This window comes from Adiantum capillus-veneris, chromosome 5 (genome assembly GCF_014529385.1).
Source record: "Adiantum capillus-veneris isolate H3 chromosome 5, ASM1452938v2, whole genome shotgun sequence".
NCBI lineage: Eukaryota > Viridiplantae > Streptophyta > Polypodiopsida > Polypodiales > Pteridaceae > Adiantum > Adiantum capillus-veneris.
In genome coordinates this window covers 103,140,152-103,163,702 of record NC_140935.1, presented here as the reverse complement: position 1 = coordinate 103,163,702, position 23,551 = coordinate 103,140,152, and the positions used below count along the sequence as shown (strand labels likewise).

Below are 23,551 nucleotides of genomic sequence, written 5' to 3'. Positions count from 1 at the left end.
GGAAGCTACCACGTATCTCATAGTCTATTGTACAGTGGCATATATAAACGTCTTCAAAAGGCCAAAATGACCTATGAGACCAAAAGGTTACATCCATGTGTGACTCTAGTAAAATGTATGGGGAACATAAAAATAAAAATAAATGAGGGTACCTAGAGTGGATAGGTATGTGGGCCTACCCTACAGCCTCCTCATCATTTCATCACATAATACATCATCTCAAAACATATGGGGACGGGTACAATCACTTGAGGACTAATGAGGTTTACAATGTGTCACGTCATGATGTCATAGTGCCTAGGTCTCCTGTAGGATACATCTACAAGGTTCTCACAAGATTTAACACTTCACGGTTCTCAATTGGATACATCGTGGTGATTCTCAATGAATTCATCGACCATGGTTCAATCGGATACAGCATGTAGGGTCTCATGAGATCATAAGGCTCATACAAAGCTTTATGTCAAAAACAAATTCATGTGAAGGGGAATTTTGTCCCTGTTGAGAAACATGTATAATATGTATAAAACGCTGAAGACATGAAAAAAGACCATAAATTGAATCTAGCTCAAAAAGCACTCCTACTTCTGCTACCTCCACCTGTTGGATACTCAAACAAGAGCCCTGCCTAGATCAAAGGGAATTCTCTCAACCTACCAACTTCCTCCTCGATCCCAAAAAAAAATACATATGCTTTTCTGGCATATATCTGTACAAGAGGAGAAAGAGAGAGTTTGCACAAGACTAGAAGTACCATATCCATTCTATAAACAGAAGTACAAACGTGGTGGGCTCCATACATGAGGCTACGACAGCCTCAATCCAGAAAAAAAAAACCATAGCAAACACAAAAATTCTAAACCCCCCCCCCCCCCCCCCCCCCCCCCCCCCCCCCCCCGGAAAAAGAAAAAAAACAAAAAAAAGAGGGGTTTCACATACAAGTGGGCAGCCATTCTACTGCTAAGGCACGTGCACGCATGCAAGCACAAGCGCGTGTGCACAGACATAGAAGAGATGAACTAATTTCGAAATGTACTCACTTTGCAGAAAGGAGACAATCCTGGCATATTTTATGTACATCAAGAATATGTAGTAAACTCAGGTTTTTATATCCTAATAAGCTGCATGTAGGCAAAAAATAGTCTTAAGCTCCGCATTTGACTCAAATTAGCAGCCACCAGAAAAGTAGAATATTACTTTTTATACCTGAAGAAGCCTATTTACCCCCCAACAACTATGATTAAATAACAACAATAAAGGAACCTTACAAGTAAAGCCTAAGAGATACTTGCCAGAAATGATGAGAACCCTGTAGGACACATATTCGCATGCTGGAGCCACCAACAGCGTAAATACCAGGACAGCATAAGTAGATATAGGGGAAACCTTATTTGTTATCTGCAATGGCAGGAGGTTATCCCCTTTAGTAGCAGAATCACTACCTACTCAAGAAAGTGTTTTACGTTGGAGAGAAAAAATAATAATTTTTCCGGAGTATGCATTCACTTGCAGATGACTAAATGCACCTTGATCATGATTAAGTCACAACCTTCTGTCAAAGCCAAGTTTGCATGCACACTTTCAAGTAAGCAACCAGTTTCACACATGAGAGACTTTCCCTTGTTCACTACTGATATGAGTATATACAATAAATTCTGCAAATGGGTATCAATATCATCAGTCTGCCGACTTCCATTGTCCATCCATTTATTGCAACTTTGCTCATTACGCAAATTCTCTTTTTGATCTAGAAGCTACCTCAAATTAAACCAACACTCTTTGATTTAAAGCTGTGTGAGGTATAAGTGTGCTCCAATTGCACTCTCAGTTTGCACCTTCCAATTTTTTTCGATAGAGGTACAATACAGAAGCACAAAACTTGAAAATGCATTTGAATCATACCCTGAATAGAGCCTTTTTTCATGAAAGAAGCACCAAGATTTCAGCCATTACATAACACATGTATAAAAACAACTTGAACTTAAGACAAAATCATAGTGTAAGATAGTATAACAAACATCCTAACATAAAATGCGCACCATAATGGTTTTCAGTTTCAAGTAAGAAAAAGTGTTATCACTGGCGATAAAAAACCAGAATAGTCAAAAAAATTGATGACATTCCCAACTTACTATGGGGGCATCACAAGTGCAAATGTTTTGACAAACTGCACTTGATCTGGGGCTCATATCAAGAGGAGATATAGATTTACACTTTCCCTTCCTTAAAGAGAAGGCCTATGTGTATTGCTTGTTTTGGTCCTTATACGAAGGGGATAGGGGAGATTGTGATGTCTTTGCCTCAACAACAAGCACCACAGCATGAGATACTTCAGATGCTCATGGAGCAATAGAAACACTTGTTGGTCAAGCTGATACAAGATCCAGGCGAGCTGCTGCTACTTACAAGGCATTGATGTAACTAGGAGTCTGGATATTCAACCAAGGCAAGGTCATGAATATATAAATTAGGCAAGGCAAGGCATACCTGACAACATAGGAGGTATCCAAGGGATGCCTTCCCTTCAAGGCAAGGTAGCTACAAAAAATATGCTGTTCATCTTTAACATGGTACAACATGCGCTCTTCCTATTAGTGTAAATAATGTGTTGGGCAAGAAATGTGCAAACTATTCAAATAACCTTAGCACTAACTGAAAGTAGACAAGGCACTGATGAAATACTCAAGCCCCAAGCCAAGAACACCTGAAAACTGATTTCACTACTATGAAAGATACACCAGTACATAGGTTTGTCTACGAGGTCATGAAAGAGGGTAGTTGTGAGTGGTAGGCGTGATAGGAGTTGGCGGGTAGTTGTGATTAGTGTACTATTAGGTAGCTCCAATCAAGGTGGGTAGGTAAACCTTTTCCTGAATTACAAAAATATAATTCACCCTTACATGATATTTTCATTACATTTCAGCATTCCAACTTAAGGTTGGATTAAATTGTTGTCTTGGAGAAGATCCTCTCATCAACAAGTTGCGACCAGATGCTGAGGATGAACGGGGAAGGTCAATGCACGAGGTCTGTTCCCCTTTCCACTTTTGTTATTGTTAGCAGGACTTTTGGGTGCTTTTAAGCACTTTATTTTAATAGATGATTTTTGAGTTCCTTTTGAGGGATAAATTGCATACAAATTTAAGGCCCCAGTGCTAGTTATAAACAGATGGAGTGTGTGTTCACACAGAATAGTTGTGAACTCTCTTGATTAATAAAAAAACAAATACCACCAAGGGCCCTCAACTTGAGGGCCAATACTCGAAGAAGGGGAACTATGCCTATTCCACGTTCGTTCAAGTGTCAAGTGTGATTCATTATTCATTTCGTACAGAAATTTGTTACGGTTTTGTGGTCGTGTGGATCATCCATCCTGAGGGTGATTGCATTGCATGTCAGATTGGTATCACTCAAGGCTCAAGCACCATTTCAATAGCAGGTCAACAATCACTAAAGGGCACTTGCATATTTGAGCAACCTTAAGCACCTATCTCGGATTTATTTTTCATTTGATGCATTGTGAGCAATTAACGCTTTATGCTGGCTAAAGTCAAATCATGCACCTATGCAATTATCATGTGCACAACCCAGTGACGTGGCATGGTGGACACAGTACACACACACGATGCAGTGCTGACGTGGCGGGCAGTGCTGGACACGTGGCAGCAGCGTACAGGCCTCTCCGTGAAATGCGGTGGAATCTGCGGATACTGTATGACAGCCTATGCAGCAAAAAAAGTGTACGGAATTGCAACCGAAAGGCTACGTAAAAAAAATCCTACGCAATTTGAACTTGCTTTATTTTTTTACTAAGGCATAAGGGAAAGAGAGAGAAAGAGCTTTTATTTTCTTTATGAGGGCTTTTAACTTGAAGCTTTTGGGACAGCTTTTGGGCTCTGCTTTTAGCATCCCTTGTAAACCTTTATATTGATAGTCTCGGCTCTCACTTCTGAGAGCATCTGGACGCAAAGTCTGAGAGTGAGTCCTGGCTACTCGCTTGTACTTTGAGTTGCAGATTAATACAAAAAGAAATAGTGAAAGGGGCGCCAGTCTTTGGGGCCAATATTTCTAGGCACGGAACTCTGCCGCGGGTCAGTGTCGAATCAATTGTGAACTGTGAACAGTTTTGAAGTGATTATTTGTGGTGTCACCGTAGATTCTCGACTTAAAGTGTCCAAGTCCGTTACAGAGGTATCAAAGCTCGGCCGATTTCTCTTCTATGGGAAATCCGATCCTTCTTATGCGGAACTTATGGCTTCAAGCAGAGATCAGTCGACTTTCTCTGCATCCGGAGATGTGGGAAGAGATCACAACGAAGATTCACGCGAGTACAGCCCGCCTCGGCCTACTCAGGCGGAGCTCGAAGAGGCGGAGCTCGAAGAGATGGAGCATTGACGATTGATCGGCGATGCAACAAAGATGATGCTTAATTTTGTGAAGGACCCGAAATTTGCAAAATATATGAGCCAGACTTCTTTCAATGAGGTGCACACATAGTGGCGGTAGACCACAAAACCACCCCTCAAACCAGCTCTCAAGAAACCTCCTACTCCCAGGATGTATACAGAGCAAGAATTAGAAGAGGTGGTTGATGCACGAATTGCTCAGCTTTTTGACGCGCTGAACAAAGCTAAAAAGCACGACAAAAAGCAGAAGAAGGATGTGGACGAGTTTGTGCGCAGTTGCTTGGTATGCCAGAAGGTCAAGTTTGACAGGCATCAAGCGCAGGGATTGTTCCAGCCTTTGCCCATACCCACCCGCCCCTGGGAAAGTATTGCAATGGATTTCATTTTTTATCTCCCGAGAACACAGTGGTCACGATGGTATCTGGACTGTTATTGACAGATTTAGCAAGCATGCTCATTTCATTCCAATAAAGAAAACAGTCAAGCCGGATCACTTAGCGAGACTGTTTGTGGCCCAGATCTTCAGATTACATAGCATGCCTGAGACGATTGTCTCCGACACGGACCCCAGATTCACCAGTTTGTTTTGGAAGGCAATTTGAGAGAACATTGGCACGTGGTTGCACTTCTCGTCATCTTTCCACCCGCAGACTGACGGGCAATCTGAGATTGCTAATTCAGTGGTACTAGATTTATTGAAGTCTTACATCTCGGATCAGAAGACTCAATGGGAAAACTACTTACCTTTGGTGGAATTTGCCTACAACAACACGGTACACTCTTCGCCACGAAAGGCGCCATTTGAAATTATTGAAGGTGCTCCGAAGATTCCACCCTGCCTAAGAACAAAAGATAGGATTTTGGAGCCGATGAGTACACGCACGACTTGGACACGTCTTTTGCCAAGGTCCGCGAGGCTTTGCAGAAATCTCAGGAAAGATAGAAAAACGCAGCGGATCGCCATCGTCGCGATTTGAAATTGAAGAAAAATGATTGGGTGCTTTTACGTTTTGAGAAGGCACGCTTGAGAAAAAAAAAAGGGAAAGGAGAGGCTTTTTCCAAAGCTTAGTATGCGATACTACGGACCTTTCCAGATCTCCGAAAATATTGATGACATCTCCTTCCTACTGAAATTGCCTGACACTTGGAGGATTCACAATGCATTTCATGTGAGTCTCTTGAAACCTTTTAAAGGTTATGTGCCCGAAGATGAGGAGCCTGATGAGCTACCCTAAGTGGAAGAAAACGAGGAGATCCTTGTTCCAAAACAGATATTGGTACATAAGGACAGAAAGAATAAGGGTAAAGTGAGAAGGCGGTTCTTGGTTAAATTCAAGAACTATCCTGCATTGGATGCGAAGTGGACGGAGGAGGAGGACCTAGCAGATACTCTTCAGATTGTGAAACTTCACCTTGAAGCTTTTGGTTTAGCATAGTCTATTCCAAATGAAACCCCGAATTCAGCTTGGCCGGAGATCTGGTGCAGTGGGTTTGCACAAGAGCGGAGTTACTCCGCTCCTTTGTCAACAGATGCCTCGATTTTTGAATACTAGAGCACTGATGTCTCTTTGAGCTTCAGGGATACTGAGAGCTGACAGTATTCTACTGAAATGGAATTCCGGATAATATGAAACTGATTTGTTCTTGACTTGTTTAAGTGCAAGAACTAAAAGACAAAATGACTGCGGCATTTTGGTCTGAATGATCTCGATAGACATGGTTGCAATAGGGATTAGTCAATCGGGCATCTATGAGGTCTTGAGTGAATCTAGATGCGATTGCTAATTGCATTGCCGATAAATCATGGTCTGAGATCCGAATGAATGTTGAATGTGATTTGTCATGTGATGTCCTCTGATGTCAAGTGATGTCCTCTCATGTCGTGTGATGTGACTGTCGATTGGTACATGTGCTAGCTGTGTGTTCCTAGTGCGTCGGTACTACCAGTCAGTGTCTGCTAAGACAGTTTATAGCCCCTGTCTGTTTTGCAGGCGTAATTGAGGGCGATTACAATGCTTTCAAGAGGGGGGTATGTCACAACCTAGTGACGTGGCATGGTGGACACAGTACACACACGATGCAGTGCTGACGTGGAGGGTAGTCCTGGACACGTGGCAGCAACGTACGGGCCTCTCCGTGAAATGCAGCGCAATCTGCGGATACTGTACGGACAGCCTACGCAACAAAAAAAAAGTGTACGGAATTGCAACCGAAAGGCTACGTTAAAAAAATCCTACGCAATTTGAACTTGCTTTATTCTTTACTAAGACATAAGAGAAAGAGAGAGAAAGAGCTTTTATTTTCTTTATGAGGGCTTTTTAACTTGAAGCTTTTGGGACAGCTTTTGGGCTCTCCTTTTAGCATCCCTTATAAACCTTTATATTGATAGTCTGGGCTCTCACTTCTGAGAGCATCTGGACGCAGAGTCTGAGAGTGAGTCCGGCTACTCGCTTGTACTTTGAGTTGCAAATTAATAAAAAAGAAATACCAAAAGGGACGCCAGTCTTTGGGGCCAATATTTCTAGGCACGGAACTCCGTCGGGCCAGTGTCGAATCAATTGTGAACTTTGAATTGTTTTGAAGTGATTATTTGTGGTGTCGTAGTAGATTCTGGACTTAGAGTGTCCAAGTCCATTACATCATGCCCATAAGACCGATGTTTGATGCCATTGAATGGTTTATAGTTGTGGGCTGTGTAGGGCATCTTGAGCATAATGAGACGTTGATGCTATTTTGAGACTATGTTGATGCTACCCGATGCTATAGTGGCAAAGTTGAGCTAGTTTGGTGTGTTTATGCCAGACTTGAGCCAACCCTTTTGCAATTATGCAACTTACGCTCTTTTGTGAGTGTATGCCTCGTATGCATGCTGAGGCAAATTTGTGTGGGGCTTACTTCAGTCCAGCCCATTTTTAGGCAGATCTATCTCTTCCGTATTGCCATTTTACTAGAGACTTGCTGTCTCTCATGCTTGACTGAGGCAGATTCCAGCTCACGTGAGAGTTGGGATTGCTTTACTTTGGCACGTGTTTGCACAAAAATATCTGCTATTGTTAGCAGTTGTTGGTCTTTTTCTATCTCCTATATCTACACAACTCTTAAAAATACTGCCTGTGTATGTTTACATGGTCGCCATATTGGCTATTCTAGGCACTTTAGTATAGGCACATCTATGACTTTGGTATGCATACTTTGCAGCCTTTGTCACGGTCATGGTGAGTTTTTCTGAAGTTGAGAGTGGGTTGATACACACGTGAGGCAGATTAACTTTGCCAAAGATCCCCTTTTGCAGCCATGCCCTAGCATATCTATAGATTGGATATAGGCGCTTTGCTCGTTAGCCAAAGTGGCTTGACATGGTTTGAATCAGTTTAGATTCCATCTATGGCTTATTTATGGTACATTGTTGTTCTCTCATTGCTTATAGTTGTTGTTTTTTTAATTATATACCAAAACACTACCAAATTTTTGTTACATTCTTGCCATAGTATTATTAGATTGTTGTCCTGGAGAAGATTCTCTCATCAACAAGTTGCGACCCGATGTTGAGGATGAAGGGAAAGGCCAATGCACGAGGTTTGTTCCCCTTCCCGCTTCAGTTGTTGTTAGCAGGACTTTTGGGTTCTTTTAAGAACTTTATTTCAATAGATGATTTTTGAGTTCCTTTTGAGGGATAAATTGCATACAAATTTAAGGCCCCAGTGCTAGATGAATCCTCGTCTTTGCAACGAATATGGCTGCGCATGCAGGCCCACGATGTCAACTACCCTCTCGCAAGTACACAACTGTAACCCCCGGTATTTAGTGTTAGCATTTCCTACACTCAAGGTGCACGGTCCTACGTGCAATGGTTGTTCTTGCAATTCCCTAAGTGAGAGAAGTGTCCTTGGACAAAACGCTACAACACACACTCAGACACTAGAGTGAAAAAAAAAATTCAAAGAGCAGCGGATTAGTGCAAAATCACAAAGCTCTGATACCAATGTCAAGTGCAGCAGAATTGAAATGGTGAGATCGAGGTTTTACACTTCCACAAATCTTTACTTCTTTCTTTTCCACAAATGATGGTTTCTTTTATTTCCTTGTAGAGAGAGACTGAGAGAGAGAGAGAGAGGTAGAGATGGAGAGAGAGAGAGAGAGAGAGAGAGAGAGAGAGAGAGAGAGAGAGAAATGAAATGAAATGAAATGTTATATTAACGTCTTCAAAGGCCAACGTGACCTATGAGACCACAAAGTTACAATGCGGTATATCTGATACGAAGTCAGATTAACAAAATAAATTAAACTAGGATAACAAAATATAAATACTGCGGAATCCTAAACTAAGCTAACAGGTGTGAAAGGTGAAAGGCGTGAAATGTGTAAACTAAGCAGTACAATGTGTAGACAATATGGGAGGGAAGTAGAGATCCATCTTCATCTGCAGTCTGGACGACGAAAAAGTATGGCTCGAATCCTTTGCTGTAGCCTCCTTCGAAACTGTGTAGCTCCTCTTCTCCATCGGGGTCGTCTAGATCTCCCTAGCTCCAATGCTCGGTCTATGAGAATGCCAGTAGTGCGGGCAGACCTCTCCACTGTGGCTGCTCCTCTGTCTGTTCTTCTGGGTGTACAATATCTAGTGTAAAGAAATCTGTGATCTGTCTCTAGGGTTGTCTCTCTTCAGCTCTCCTCAGTAAAGTTTCTCTATGCCTGTGAACTCAACTAGATATAGCCCAAGACATCTCTGATGAGAGAGAGAGAGAGAGAGAGAGAGAGAGAGAGAGAGAGAGAAGGAGAATGACACCCGATAGGGTCTCAACCAACTCTCTCAAGGGCCCCCCACACCTTGTTAGATTTACACCGCTCTGCTGCTTCACACAAGTCTAGGGCACTTCCTTGTATGGCTAATGTCTCCGGGCTGGCCACCCATAGAATAGGTTGTACCTTGTCCGGCCGCCTGAGTTTGGGGTGGGCCGCCCACTTGAGTTGGGCGTCCACCTTCGGCACTCATATATATGAGGCACATTTCATTATGATCTAGCATTGTATGGTTCTTCTGCTCTGGTAGTCATGGGAAACTGATCGCCCCCTTTCCCACATAGGTGTTGTGTTCTCTGTCTCTCTCTCCTCTCCTCTCTCACGTTTCCGTACCCGCGCGCACTCACATGGTATCAGTCGCCAGTGGTGAGAGCGCATCAAAACCCACATGAGGTCCTCCCTCCTAAGAAGAAGATCAGATCAGCCAGCGTTTTCTGCAGATCTGCCAGCGTTTTGCAAAAGCCGGGCACGCGATGGATTTTGCCGTTTTTCTGTCGCGGAGGATCCACCTCCACTTGCATTTTTGCTCCTACACCGGGTGATCACTTCCTGGCTGCCAGTGCTACACTTCTGGGACATTTCCGTCGCAGGAAAACCCTCTGCTCCACCTGCGTTTTCAGCCAGATCTGTATTTTTGGATAGCCAGATCTGCGTTTTCAGGACAGCAGGGCAGCGTTTTTGCAACAGAAGGGGAGCGCTAGCCATACCCATTCAGATCTTGCCTTTCTTCCCGGTTTTGCATCCGGTGCATTGCCGGTGGGAATCCTCTTCATCTGCTATAGATTTCAGCCATACATACCTGCTTATTTTTCTCTGTTTTCAGCCCTCTGACTGCTGTGCACATAGAGATAAACCCTCCCCACACCCTCTGCACCGCTCCGGACCTCACCGGAAGCGTACAAGTACGCTGAAAATTGCTGGACATCAGCATTTTCATCACCTCGCAGCTGCATTTTTGGGTGGACAACAGCCTATTGGCTTGTGTTTTTCACAGAGGATGAAGTTACCTCCTGTCAGGACACCATCCGATGGTGGTCCATGCAGTCTCTCAGTGACTGTTGTAGTACACGGTATCTTTGGCATCGGCTTCATCATCTACGGGCGTACGATCCTTGGGAGATCCATTCACTCCAGCCATCATTCGGCGGTTGCGCACTCCAGAGGGGGTGGTGACTTGTGGTTTGCTATGGACACACCTATGCACTCATCAAAGGAGTTCACACAAGATATGGCCATGCTCATGGCATATGGGATTCCGACATTCCCAGAGGAGACACCACCATCTTGGGTGGACAGACACTTACCACTTGACCTCAACACGTCAGATCAATTGCTTACACAGGAGCATCTACATGGACTTAGGGAGAGGATCTTGGATCTCTTCTTGGACAGATTCATTGCTTGGATCTACAGACTAGAGTGGGACTTCAGTGCTTTGGACTCTCTTGGAGAGTTTACCCGCGAGATGCGGGAGATCAGGAATCCCCCGTCTACATCCGGAATCATACGGAGCTTGGCTTGGATGGTAGTGCAGTTGCTCTTCCAGACTCCTAATCATTTGGATTGCTACATTCAGAGTTGCTTACAATCGCCCTCGGTAACCTTACAGCAGACTTATCCCCAGACCTGGGCAGTAGGACACTCCCAGGTCATTCACATTGAGAGCCACACCGAGTTGCGGTTTGGTGGCGCTGTTGGTGTGGAGTTTGTTTTGGTTGACACTAAAGGATTGGAGGCAGGAGATACAATCAAGACGGCGGAGACAGATTGGTCTGGCCTTTCCTCTTCTCAGAGATTATTCATAGTGAAGACTACTCAGTCTGGCTTCCCTACTTCTACGAGATGATCATGGTGCAGACAACTTAGTCTGACCACACCTCTTCTAAGAGACCCTTCACGGCACAGACTGTCGAGTCTGGCTTTCCCCTCATCTTGGATTACCCTACCTACTGACAGGACACCATCCAGTGGTGGTCTGTGTGGTCTATCTGTGACTGTTGGGCTTACGGTAGCTTCTACAGTGCAGACTGCTTAGTCTTGCTTTCCTTGTTTCGGAGGACGTTTATAGCGCAGATTGCTACATCTGGCATTCCTGGAGTTTTACACAGCTTGGCCACCTGGCCACACTGGGTTACAGGTTCATGCATTGACAAGCTTCCGATCATTCTCATGACGGTTCCTAGGATTCCCCCATTTTCTTTAGACGTTTTGATTACAAGCACCATAGATCCTATTGGGCAGGACACTTACAAGTCTATTGGCACTTCTTTTACGACAAGCGGTTGTTTTTATTCTCAATTCGGGGCCTTCATGCAGTATCTTCACCCTGTATCGGCGGAGTACATCAGTTTGCTACACTACTCGTGACGGCATCTTTCCATGGAGATTTCTTGGCGGTTGGGACACCTCAGACTGCTGCTACCCTCATGGAGTATCCTTCAGTGGACATCGCAGTAGACATCTTCATCATTTGCTTCACATCTTCGGCTTCACGCGGTTTGTTCATCATCAGGTGCTGAGAGGGGGTGTTAGATTTACAGCACTCTGCTACTTCACACACGTCTAGGGCACTTCCTTGTACGGTTAGTGTCTCCGTTGTTGGCCACCTATAGCATAGGTTTTACCTTGTCCGACCCCCCGAGTTTGGAGCCGGCCGTCCACTTGAGTTGGACGCCCACCTTGGGCACTCATATATATGAGGCCAAGGGGGTACACATTCCATAAGTGTCGCTAGAAAAAGGATCGGATTTTCGGGTAGAAGAGAAATCGGCCGCGCTCTGATACCACTGTAACAGACTTGGACACTCCAAGTCAAGATTCTACCGCGACACGACTAGAATTCACGTCAAAACAGTTCCTAGTTCACAATTGATTCGACACGGCCCGGCAGAGTTCCGTGCCTAGAGATATTGGCCCCAAAGACTGACGCCCCTTTTGGTATGTATTAATCTGTTGCACAAAGTACACGGGAGTGGTTGGGTCTCACTCTCAGACTCTGCGTCCACATGCTCTGAGAAGTGGGAGCCCAACTACACTTATGAAGAGTTACAAGGGATGCCAAAAGCAGAGCCCCAAAAGCTGTCCCAAAAGATTACAAAATAAAGCAATTTGCGTAGAGTTTCAGCCAGCCTTGCGTAGAGTTTTTACTGCTTTTCTTTCCCCAGCGCAAAAGCTGCAATTACGTACAACAGCGCCACATCAGCAGTCCGTACATCTATCCGCGTTTTCGGGGGGGGGGGGGGTACGTACGCTGCTGCCACGTCAGACCTAACAGCGGATTTTTCGGCCAGGGAGGGTGTGTGTGCTCTGCTGCCCCAATGTCCAAGATGACATGCCACGTCACCCATTTGTGACATTTTCTAGCATACAACGGAATGCTCCCCAGACATCGGCCTACGTCGTTCCGAGGTTCAAACATATAACGAAACGCTCCCCAGACATCGGCTTGCATTGTTTCGAGGTTCAAATAATACCAAAACAGTATTTCTCACTTCTCCACCCAGGAGTACAATCACCAATCAATGAAACCAGTATTAAAACCAGAGTCAAACAATTCAAATCGGCACCAAGACAGGTTCAAAACAAATACCATCCATTTTGAACAAATTTCAAACAGGATTACCAACAAGTTCTCAAACAGAACTCAAACTTAAAAAGCAATCTCGACATCAAGTCGCGCTTGAAAAGTCGACTGACTTTCCATCCTGAAACCTGCACCAAAAATTAGGGTTAGGTTCCTACCATAAGGTCGTAGCCAACCGCAACACAATCCACAAACTCTTTAATAGTCAAAACAAGCCTCGGTAAGCAATGTTCATGTGGCGGTGGTGGTAGTCCCAAGACCTGGCAATCACACTGGACCTCCAAGGTTATCATCCTGAGAAGAGACACCGAGTGAGAGATGTCCAAAAATTTCAAGTCGTAATCTGCTAGGGTTTCCATGGCAAGCATTTTAGGATACCCCACTCTGCCAGAAGTTGCACTCCGAAGGAAGATGCCAAAAACCATATAACTTTGGGCAAAATTTTCTTGAAAGCTTGCCAAGTCCTTGGAGTGTGCGGCTTGGTAGCTATAGACATCAACATCTGCATAGCACTGCTTCTGAGAAAAACAGTGACTCGAAACAAATCTAGATCCTTCTCTTGCAAGTGATCTTTATGGCTTATGCCATGTAAGACATGAGAGGTGAAGACGGGAACGCGCCCGATGCGCGATGAAGGGCGGGAGTGGCTAATAAGTCTGGGGTCGGGACCTGAAGATACTTCAAATAAAATTCCAGTAGTCTCTGGTTTGCTTTGTCTGCTCTTTGTAGGACCGGTATGCTATTCAGAAAAGCACACGCTTGATGCTCTAATACCACTGTCACAAGATGGGCACCACGTGCCAATAGAAAAGAACAGACTGAACAGACTTTTAGCACTTCAATAACAACTCAACTGAAAGAGAGAGAGAGAGAGAGAGAGAGAGAGAGAGAGAGAGAGCACACGCGACACGGAGTGGCGGAATTCCACCCTAGAGAGTATTGGCCCCAAACTTTGGCACCCCTTTCTGTATTTCTTTATATTGCATCATCAGAGTACAAGCCGGTACTTTATCCTCTACACCTTTGTCCATAAGCATACTCGAGAATGAGTCCATGGCCTTATATTTAAAGGCCCTAGGTCCAAAAGCAGTTTACATGAAAAGCCTTAAACTCAAAAGCATCTTGTCCAAAAGCTGCTAGTGCAAATTACGGAAATCCGTACGGTGCTACGTCAGAACCTATCAGCGCAAATCACAAAATCCGTACAGGCTGTCAGCGTGAAACGCAAAAATCCGTACAGGCTGCCACGTCAGCAGAGTCAATGCAAAATCCGGGCTGTCCGTACAGCTGCCACGTTATCGGTTTCTACTGCTTCTGCTTCTTAGGGTTTAGGCCCCTCGGCCGGTGATCTACACAGTGGCTCCGTTCTTCAGTGGATCAACACTTCAGCAGTTTGTGACAGCAAACTCTATTGACTCAAATGGGGAATTTCGCCGTGGTAACTCTTCAAAATGAAGCATCTCTGAGCTGATTTGACGCACCTTTGGATCTATCTCGATCAGGGGTTGTTGATGGCCGCCAAGGGGTAGATCTGGGGCTGATTTGCGCTCCCAATGTGAGAGGAAATAAGGGCTGAAAACTGGCTGCAAAAACGCAGCCGATCTGTCGAGTAAAGCAGGGTTGAAAACGCAGATGATGATGGAGCCGATGATGAACAGCAACGGAAGCACTCGATGCGGCGAGGGAATGGCAAAGAAGAGGCTCAATATTCTGCCAAAGTACCGGGATGCAATGGAGAGGCTAGCGTTAGCAGATTCGGGCCGCGACCGGCAAGCGGAAGGGCTAAAAACTGACAACACTAGACACTCCTATCTAGGGATAGGTGGAAAATTGGCTCTTGCAGTTAATGAAGCATGTCAACTTGGCACACAGAGCCATGTGCACGTGACGTGACAGTTGTCCACCCTTGTGACTGATAACAAGTGCCATAGATAAAAGTTCTAATTCTTGTAGCTACATGGAAAAAATGCTATTAGAGTAGACATCCTTGTACACTGAGTGCTATGCCTTCCCTTGATTGGTGCCTTTGAAGCTCTCCCTTATTTTACGATGTCAATAAACATCCTATGTAACAAAACCTCCATAAGGAAGTCATCAGTTTGTCATTGTGAAAAGTCTGTACCTGCACTCCTTTTCTCACAGTTTAGACTCATCTCAAGCTTTTACTTGCAAATTTGAGCCCTTTGATAACTCAAAAAAAAATCTACCATGAGTGTAATTAAAGAAACATGAATAGTACATACACACAGTTAGCCCTAGCACCACGATAGGACCCTTGTCCATAGGTTAAGCCATCTTACAATCTTTTGACATGAGCTAGAATCATATGGGCTCTTTGCCTAGGACACCCTTGTCACAAACTGCTGACATATCAGGTCCCACCAACTTATGGGACTCCGTCTGATGGGGCCAAAGTGACCTAAAGAGATTAAATAAAGCAAGATCCACACACACACTGATTGGCGTACACTGTTGATGACGTAGCAGCTATACGGACACCCACATTTTGAGTTGACAATGCCACGTGGCAGATTGTACACAGCTCTGCATTTCACGCTACGGGCTGCTGACATGGATGGTGTATGGATTTCCTAAATCGCGCTGGCTGATTTTCAGGCTAGCTTTTGAGCCAGATGCTTTTGAGTTTGAAGCTTTTCATGTAAGCGCTTTTCATAGGCCAAGGGCCTTTAAATATGTGCCATGGGCTCATTCTCTAGCACTCTTCTGGAGAAGGTGCAGAGTGGCATTGTAATGAGTTCAAGCAATATAAAGAAATACCGAAAGGGGCGGGTTTGGGGCCAGTTCTCTCTTGGGGTGGAACTCCGCCACTCCCCGTCTTGTGTGTCGTGCATCTCTTTCAGTTCATTTGTTGTTTGAAGTGCTTAAAGTTGTTTAGTCTGTTCTTTTCTGTTAGCACATAGTGCCCGTCCCCGTGACAACCCTTGTCCAAAGCATAAATCATCATGTATGTCCTAACATATGGACGTTTGGTATATTGTTGCATCGATCATTTAGTGGGATGCATGCCATGCATGTAACATAGACAGATTGCTTAACTAAAAAATGATAAAGAATGGATGCTATGGTTCATAACCACGCTTATTTACAAGAAAGAGATTTGACAAAAATGATAAAGAATTGACAAAATTGATTTGCTATGGCTCACAACCATGCTTAAATGAGTCATTTTTCGTCGATGGAGGCAAAATAAATGCTTAGACGGAAATATCCGTGTTCAAAACATAATAAGAAATTTGTACATGGAAAAATAAATATCAGCTTGTAAAATACACAAATTCATGCCAAAGGTCTTGGAGGTGTGTGGAAATAGGTATGCTTGAATACCTAAATACACATGAATACATATGCACTCTTGTGCATGCTTTACATGTCTCAAAAGGGTACTTCTGTTGTCATGAACTGTAAACCATATGCGCACCTTTGTGGATAACCATATAGAATTGTGAGCATCCGTCCTCGTGCTTCTCAAAGAGGTTACAAGGCTGATTTTGTTGAGCACAAATAAAAGATGCAAATCCATTAAAGAATACAATATAATTGCTGATAGCTATAGAGGCACTTTTCCATCAAGAAAAAAACATTGTAAAGACCATAGGGAGGTATGCCCAATCATGAACTTGAACAAGTTTGTACCTATAATGAGGTAGTACTTGTTGAAATGAACTCTCTCGTAGAGATATTACTTCACAAATCACTATCATACAATAAGTTATGATCTCCTGTGACTTGTAGTCACTCGACCATGTCCCATAACATTGTAGAGATAATATGCTTACTCTCCAAACATCAAAGATGTGTCCTTAGAGTACTTCTCAAAACTTCCATCATCATACCTTAATGTAGCAAATGATGTCCTTGACAAAGTGTTGAGCGTAGTTGCAAAAGCATAGAAAAAGCCTTCTTGTTTGGATTTTTACGTCCACTGGATTTGCATACCTTGCATGCACCTTTAGTGGATGGAGCAACAGCCGGTTGTAGCCATAGATGGAATCGGTAATGATTTATAGCAGCTACAGATCTCCAATTGATGTCTAAAACCCTTGTCGATTAGGTCACCCACTGTTGGCAACCAATGCTTGCATGTAAATGGGTTCCCTTGAGAAGTCTGGTGAAGCTAGAAAGTAGTTAGGCAATCCCTAACATTTAAAATGCACTTTGCATGAATGTAGAGGATCATAGATTGGCCTTGCCAAACGGTCACAAATTTTCAAAATTTTAGCCTTGCCAATTGATTATAATATGGTTTTGTCTTAATAGAAATCCAAATAAATTTCCTGTAAACGCAAAAATGTTCTAAAAGAATAATTCAGAACATCAAGATACCTGATAGAAGTTGTATTGGCCATGCCGTGACAACTAAAGAGAAGTACTTGGTTCATAGCCAAAGAGTGCATGCGTGACTTTCATTCCAACATACAAGTGTGATTACATGCCTTGCATACACGTCTTCCTTGGCCGGCATGCATGCATGCCTCCTATGCAAGAAGCATGTATTACATACCATAGCTTGCATGTACATCCCATGCATATGCATGCACAAACTTGAAGTTGCAGAAAAGATCAGCACCGTAGCTTAGATAGTAAAAGTTGCAAAACATGAAAAATTACATCCAAGTGAAAAAGGAACAAAACATAAATTCGTTACCCAAACTCGCTTGAAGAAATTCGACATCGACATGCGTTTTGGAATCTTTAAGTTGCATGCGACATGAATTTCTTCATTAAACAAAATAATTCCACCACTTAGTAGCACGCACTTGTATGCACTATGACAATCGCATACACTCGCATGCAACTATGGCACTATAGTGTCTGCTGCTGTGGAGAAGGGAGGAAGTGACGTCGGCGAGCGAAGGCCTTCTGCTGGACCGAGCACGTTGAAGGTGCTGACGAGACCAGCCAAGCAGGACCAAGGGGGCCGGCGGGGGGGGAGGGCGCAGGGAGGGGGAGGGGGGGGGCGGGCGAGAGTGGCCACGGGAGTGGGCGAGGAGGTGGGCAGGGGGCAGTGGGAGGCGGGCAGGTAGGGAGGGAGGGCAGGAGAAGGGGGGAGTGGCGAGCAGGGAGGCGGGGGGAAGAGCAGCAACAGCGAGCTTTCTTGACAGCCAACTTCCAAACAAATTCCGCCCATCTAGTACTTATATAGCCCTTGCTAATAAATCCCTTGCCATTATGCCATGTGGGCTCATTACTCCTTGCCTAAGACCTTGTCCAAGATCCCTGTCCTCACATTATGCTTACATAGCACTAATCTACTATGTTGACATCAATTAGAAGACCATAGAGTCGCTTTGAAAAAGGCCGTACAACACCCATGAGAAAGAGACTACTTCAAGCAAGGTTTGTCTTACGAAGACACTCTTTGATTTGAGAATGAAAGAAGGCAGCATCAATGCCTCACATTTGAATGCATTCTATAACATTTTCAGCCATTTGGAGGCTCAAAAGTTTGAATTTAGGTATGGAAATCAAGGATATATGCTTGTAATGCTCTCTATCTACATCATGGGTCACATTTGTTATTGCCATTAGCACTCCTACAACACCTGGCCTTGCATTTTGGTATAGCTCCTTTCAAAGAAGATTAAAAGGAAGTCCATTGAACAAGATAAGAAGAATGCAGGCCTCTCTGTCAACAGAGCTAGAGAGTAATTCAAGGAGAAGGGCCCATGAGAGAAGCAGGTCTCGTGGCAATCATAGTAAGTCCACAGACAAAAAGGACATTACTCAGTGCTATCATTGCAAAATGAACAGCAACTTCAAAGAAGAATTTTACAAAGTGGAAAGAGAAAAAGAAAAAGAACAAGCCTCATGATGAAAAAAAAAAGAGGACAAGGGTAAAGTTAAGATTGAAGAAATTATTGCACTTTCCAACTATGCTGGCAATATCTTGTTTGCACCCACTGATGATGCCGACGATATCTTGTTTGCCTCTTGGTTATTTACATGTATCTTGACAAGCAAGGATGACTCATTTACCAAAGACTAAACCTTGGCATCTGGTGCATCTTTTCATGTTACTCCTCATAAAGTACAGTTCTCTATTTATAATAGTAGCAAGCGTGGATACGTACAAATAGAAAAAGATTCTTCTTATGGATAATTTGTACAGAAGAGATACATTTGATCCATTTGTGCTTAGCAATGTGAGACATGTGTCATATCTCACCAAGAATCTTATTTCCACATGACACTCTGATAATTGTGGCTAGCATCGGTAATGGCTTGTGGTGGATTCACAAGGAGTCTTTCACCTTGGCAAGACGAGATAAATGTGGAAAAATCTATCCATTACATGTTTCTACAATTCAAATTTATGTTTTCACTATCATAGAGCCAAAAATTTTCCACCTGAGGTGATAAGAAGGTACCTGAAAGTTAGTCAAACCTTTGATTTGGACCATGTAGGGAACAGTATATGCAAGAAACGGATTGAAAGACTTGAAGAAAGAATAGGCCATCACTAAGCATAATATTCGTAGGGGCAACTTGGCCTGAGATGTGCCATCAGAAGAGAGAGGTGCCATGATGATATCTGCAAGCAAGACAAAAGAGTTAGGATGTAGCTATAGCTTTGCAAAGGGCTTTTCCTTGGTGGCCCACCATTACAATCAGACAATACGAACAACCAAAACCATCTATTATATAAAATACAGCCAGATCGGTCCTAAGTTGTCGATGAAGACATACCTTTAGATAGAATTCCTCAAGCATCAGACTTTTGGCAACAAGCCCACAGAAAAACGAGTGAGAAAGCAAACATAAGCCCACAGAAAACAAGTGACCCTGTCAAGCTCAGCTTTTAATCAACAAGTGTCACTAAGCACTTCAATCATAAGTTTTTAAGAGAAAGCAAACACAATTGTCTGGTTCTAGAACAGTCACAAATGCCACATCTTAAACTCTTCATACAAAGTTTCACTAAACCTCACAAGCAGCATTGGCATTCAGATATGAAACAAGGCATCATGCCTGGATGTAAAGGTAAGAAATACCTTGGCATCACTGCTTGATGTTATGGAGAACAAACTGTGCTGCACACCATAGTTCACTCTGCTGCTCCTTTCACTTTCTCGAAACACATGTATGACCATCTCAGTCAGGCGGCAGGCCACCTCTCAAATCCGTTTCAAATAACACATCTGTGATTTACTCTAACGATCATAAGGCTGGGGATTTATCGCCCTTAAGTCAAGTAGTGATGTCACCCTCTGTCCTAAAATGGTTACCGTTTCCCTAATCATCTTCACGTGATGCTGTTTGTGCTCCTCCATCCTTGCCATATATGTCTCCATGTCCTCTTCCTGGTCTCCCTTTGATCCCTGTCCTTGGCATTTGCCTAAAGCAAGGTTTAATATGTGTAATGTGAAATAGCATATACCAATGTATTTTGCATGTGACTTTGTGAGATGTAGCCTCAGTCTCAGAGCCATAAGAATCAGATACCTCAACCTCGCTGCTCCCAAATTTGAAAATCCATCACCTTCTGGTTGTTCTTGAGGTATGGAAGACTAATGCCTTGGTTTTCCCAAGGTTCACTATAGCTCCTCGCTCGCATTGTGTAAAGTATGACCACATTACACTCCTTGAGTACTCACTCAACCGACCCAGCCGGTCACCAACACCTGCACAGGGGCAAGCACCCCGATACTTAACCATTGGCCCCCTTGAGCACCCTCTAGAAAAGGTGCCCCTTTTTTAACCTCATCAAAGGCTTCCGGTAAATCTTATCAAGGGCTGCCGATTGCCGCCGCCTTCAAGAACAAGGCACACATGTCTAAAAGACGATACATATACCCTTTGAATTCCTTCAAAAACGTATGTATGATCAGTACTGAATGCATCTCAATTATGCACTCTTTGACAGGGCTCCATATAGCCGCCCAGCTAAGCTGGCTGTCCACCTACATATGAAGTATCAGCTTCACAAAAGTGTATCGATACAAACGCTGTACTGAAGCAATGCACATGGATGGAGTATAGCAATTGAGGGACATCCAAGTTATTCCCCCCTCCCGTCCTTCTAGCTTCCGGTAGGCTTCCGGTAAATCTTATCAAGGGCTGCCGATTGCCGCCGCCTTCAAGAACAAGGCACACATGTCTAAAAGACGATGCATATACCCTTTGAATTCCTTCAAAAACGTATGTATGATCAGTACTGAATGCATCTCAATTATGCACTCTTTGACAGGGCTCCATATAGCCGCCCAGCTAAGCTGTCTGTCCATGTCACCAGGAGGTGTATTTTTCCTGTTGCCTTTAGTAAATAAGCACTAGATATTTTTATTTATTTAATTTTTACTTGTTTTCCCCGGAACCCTTGAAAAGGTGCAAGTGGACATTGCATGGCCAGTGTGAAACGGCTACAGCTAAATGGGTTTCTCACATCGGGGATCTAGGTCGGTCAGACAGGGACTGCCCGGGCCAGTTAGCACTGAATTCTGATGAGTATGGAAGCTCGTGTGCGCCAAACTGGAATTTGGGCCACTCGTCAAGTCACTGCAACTTTATAAGTTGAAAGGGGCCAGTAAATTAACCCACATTGTAGATGTTGGTCAAATGGTAGTCTTCAATGATGGTCAGGAGACCGATAGGGACGCCATGGAAGCATCTCCTAAAATTTAGGGAACTGCTATTTTTGACCGGAAAATGTGTTCGCGTCATTAGCTCTGGAATGACAAGGAGAACATTTTATTGCTCTGCTGCCAAGTCAACTGACGCACCAGTTGAGATATTTTTAGCAGGGAAAGCCCAAACTCGAAAACTGGACGACGTGTCAGCCTGTGAGTGATTCTGCCACTCTGGGAGGCAAAAACGAGCTGCATATCAACAAAGGGGACGCCATTTTCAGCCTCAGGTGGATTGTTGCAGGTACAGAAGCTATGGAATGCTTACCTTGCCCTCTATGCACAGTATGGTGACGGGAGTGATGCCCCGCACGCTACATACTGCTCTCTTTCTCCCCTACGTACAGTACGTTATGCCCCACTACTGGGCTTCTCATTTGACCTATCTACAGTTCTAGGGGTTTATGCGCATTTGCCAAGGCAAGAGCCTTCTGAACAGGAACCGGATTAGCTAATTGCTAATCCCCCACAGGTACGCACAATTCCATCACGAAAGATTGCGAGTTTGGAGAGTTTTCTCGCGTGAAAACTCGTCCAATTCACATGGGAACTGCCCCATTGCGTGCGGGAGCCCTTGGGACACGCGTAGGCGTGTTCGCTCCGCTAAAAACGATCTGAAACAGGGAATTACAGCATGTTGTGTTTTTCTGCAGGTTTAGGGTTTCGCACCTAAACTGCAAGGGAACATCAGGGGAGCCTCGTGAGAGCCTTGGGATGCGTGTACAGGCTTTTGGGCTCCCGACAATGAAAAACAGAGAATTACAGCCCGCTGAATTTCTGTGACAACTCACCAGAAAGCTTCCAGATATCGAGGGAATCCGTCCTAGATAGGTGTTTTTGACCTACAGGGTTTTTGCGCCGTTATGCTATCGAAATCCGGTCGAAAACCTACGTTTTCATCCCTCGCCAGGTTTGGACAGCTTTGTGAAAGCTTGTGCTAAGTGGTCGGATCGTCTACCTTAATTTGAATAAAGAAATACCGAAAGGGGCGCCAGTCTTTGGGGCCTACAGGGTGTCGGTCTCGGGTGCGCAGTGACATTCTAGTCGCTGGACGCAACTGTGTTCTCTTCCCTTCTCGGTGCTCTGTGTAAAGTTAACAGGTAATTGAAATAGTACCGCCCTCTACGTTGTACGGGCCGGTTATAGTCCACCTACATATGAAGTATCAGCTTCACAAAAGTGTATCGATACAAACGCTGTACTGAAGCAATGCACATGGATGGAGTATAGCAATCGAGGGACATCCAAGTTATTCCCCCCTCCCGTCCTTCTGGCTGCCACGGCACAAAGTAATCGTTCTTGTTGATCTTGGTATCTTCCAGAATTATAAAATCTACTAAATGGCTCCGCAAGATGCTGGAAATTCCATGCATACTGAATTGGGTGATTCCATGCCACCGGAAACATCTAAAGGCTTGACCTCTTGATCACTCTTTGTCATTTCTGGCAATGTGACCCTTTGTTTGTGGCAAGCAGCATGAAACATCTGAAGGTTGAAAGGCACATAGAGTCTCATCAACTTACAATGTCACGCTCGTATCTTGCCTCGCCGAAGGTGCTTGTAGAACAGGCATGGGTCCTTGAACTCCAGATAAAAAACATCAATTTGACTCATCTGATATTGCCTACACCTCCTGGATTCGTCGACAGCGTCCGAAGAGTGTCTCACTGTAGCTATTAAGGATAATCCACAAAAGCTCTACACATGTGGAGGCAAGCCCCATGTCTGGGCTCGCAACTGCCCTCTTCTTCGCCACTCTCTCACCGTTTTCCTGGGCTCGCAGCTGGCCTCTTCTTCGCCACTCTCTCACCGAAGGAAAACAGCTTCATTCAGTGTAGGACACAGGACTCTTACGGTAAGATAGGTTGTGTCTTTCATGCTGCGTGTGCGCGAGCGTGCGTGCTGTGCGTGCGTGCGTTAGAGAGAGAGAGAGAGAGAGAGAGAGAGAGAGAGAGAGAGAGTACCAGTTAATGGAGTAATGTAGCTCGAAACTGTACAGAGAGAGTGGCTTTCATGCCATCACCACGACAAGTGAACTTTCGCCACCTTTCCTCCACACTATCTCACACGGGCATTGCTCAAATGGGATGACGGCTGAGGTGATATGGGTCGTCAGCTG

The 23,551-nt window shown here is 44.3% G+C and overlaps 1 protein-coding gene across 3 annotated transcripts in view; it reads right to left on the bottom strand.

Annotated features, from left to right (window-relative positions):
- LOC147457849 (uncharacterized) overlaps positions 1-23,551 on the bottom strand; it is a 144,036-nt gene extending 120,485 nt beyond the window's left edge. The window contains exons 1-3 of one of the 3 annotated variants that reach the window (XM_086512634.1): positions 23,397-23,551; positions 19,176-19,339; positions 1,289-1,398 (exon numbers count right to left, since the gene is read on the bottom strand). In XM_086512634.1, the coding sequence (XP_086368760.1) occupies positions 1,289-1,398; positions 19,176-19,331 (266 nt within the window). In that variant the 5' untranslated portion in view covers positions 19,332-19,339; positions 23,397-23,551. Of the gene's footprint in view, positions 1-1,288; positions 1,399-19,175; positions 19,340-22,955; positions 23,318-23,396 lie in introns of those variants that run through there. The other 2 variants (XM_086512635.1, XM_086512637.1) reach the window with 2 other exon arrangements.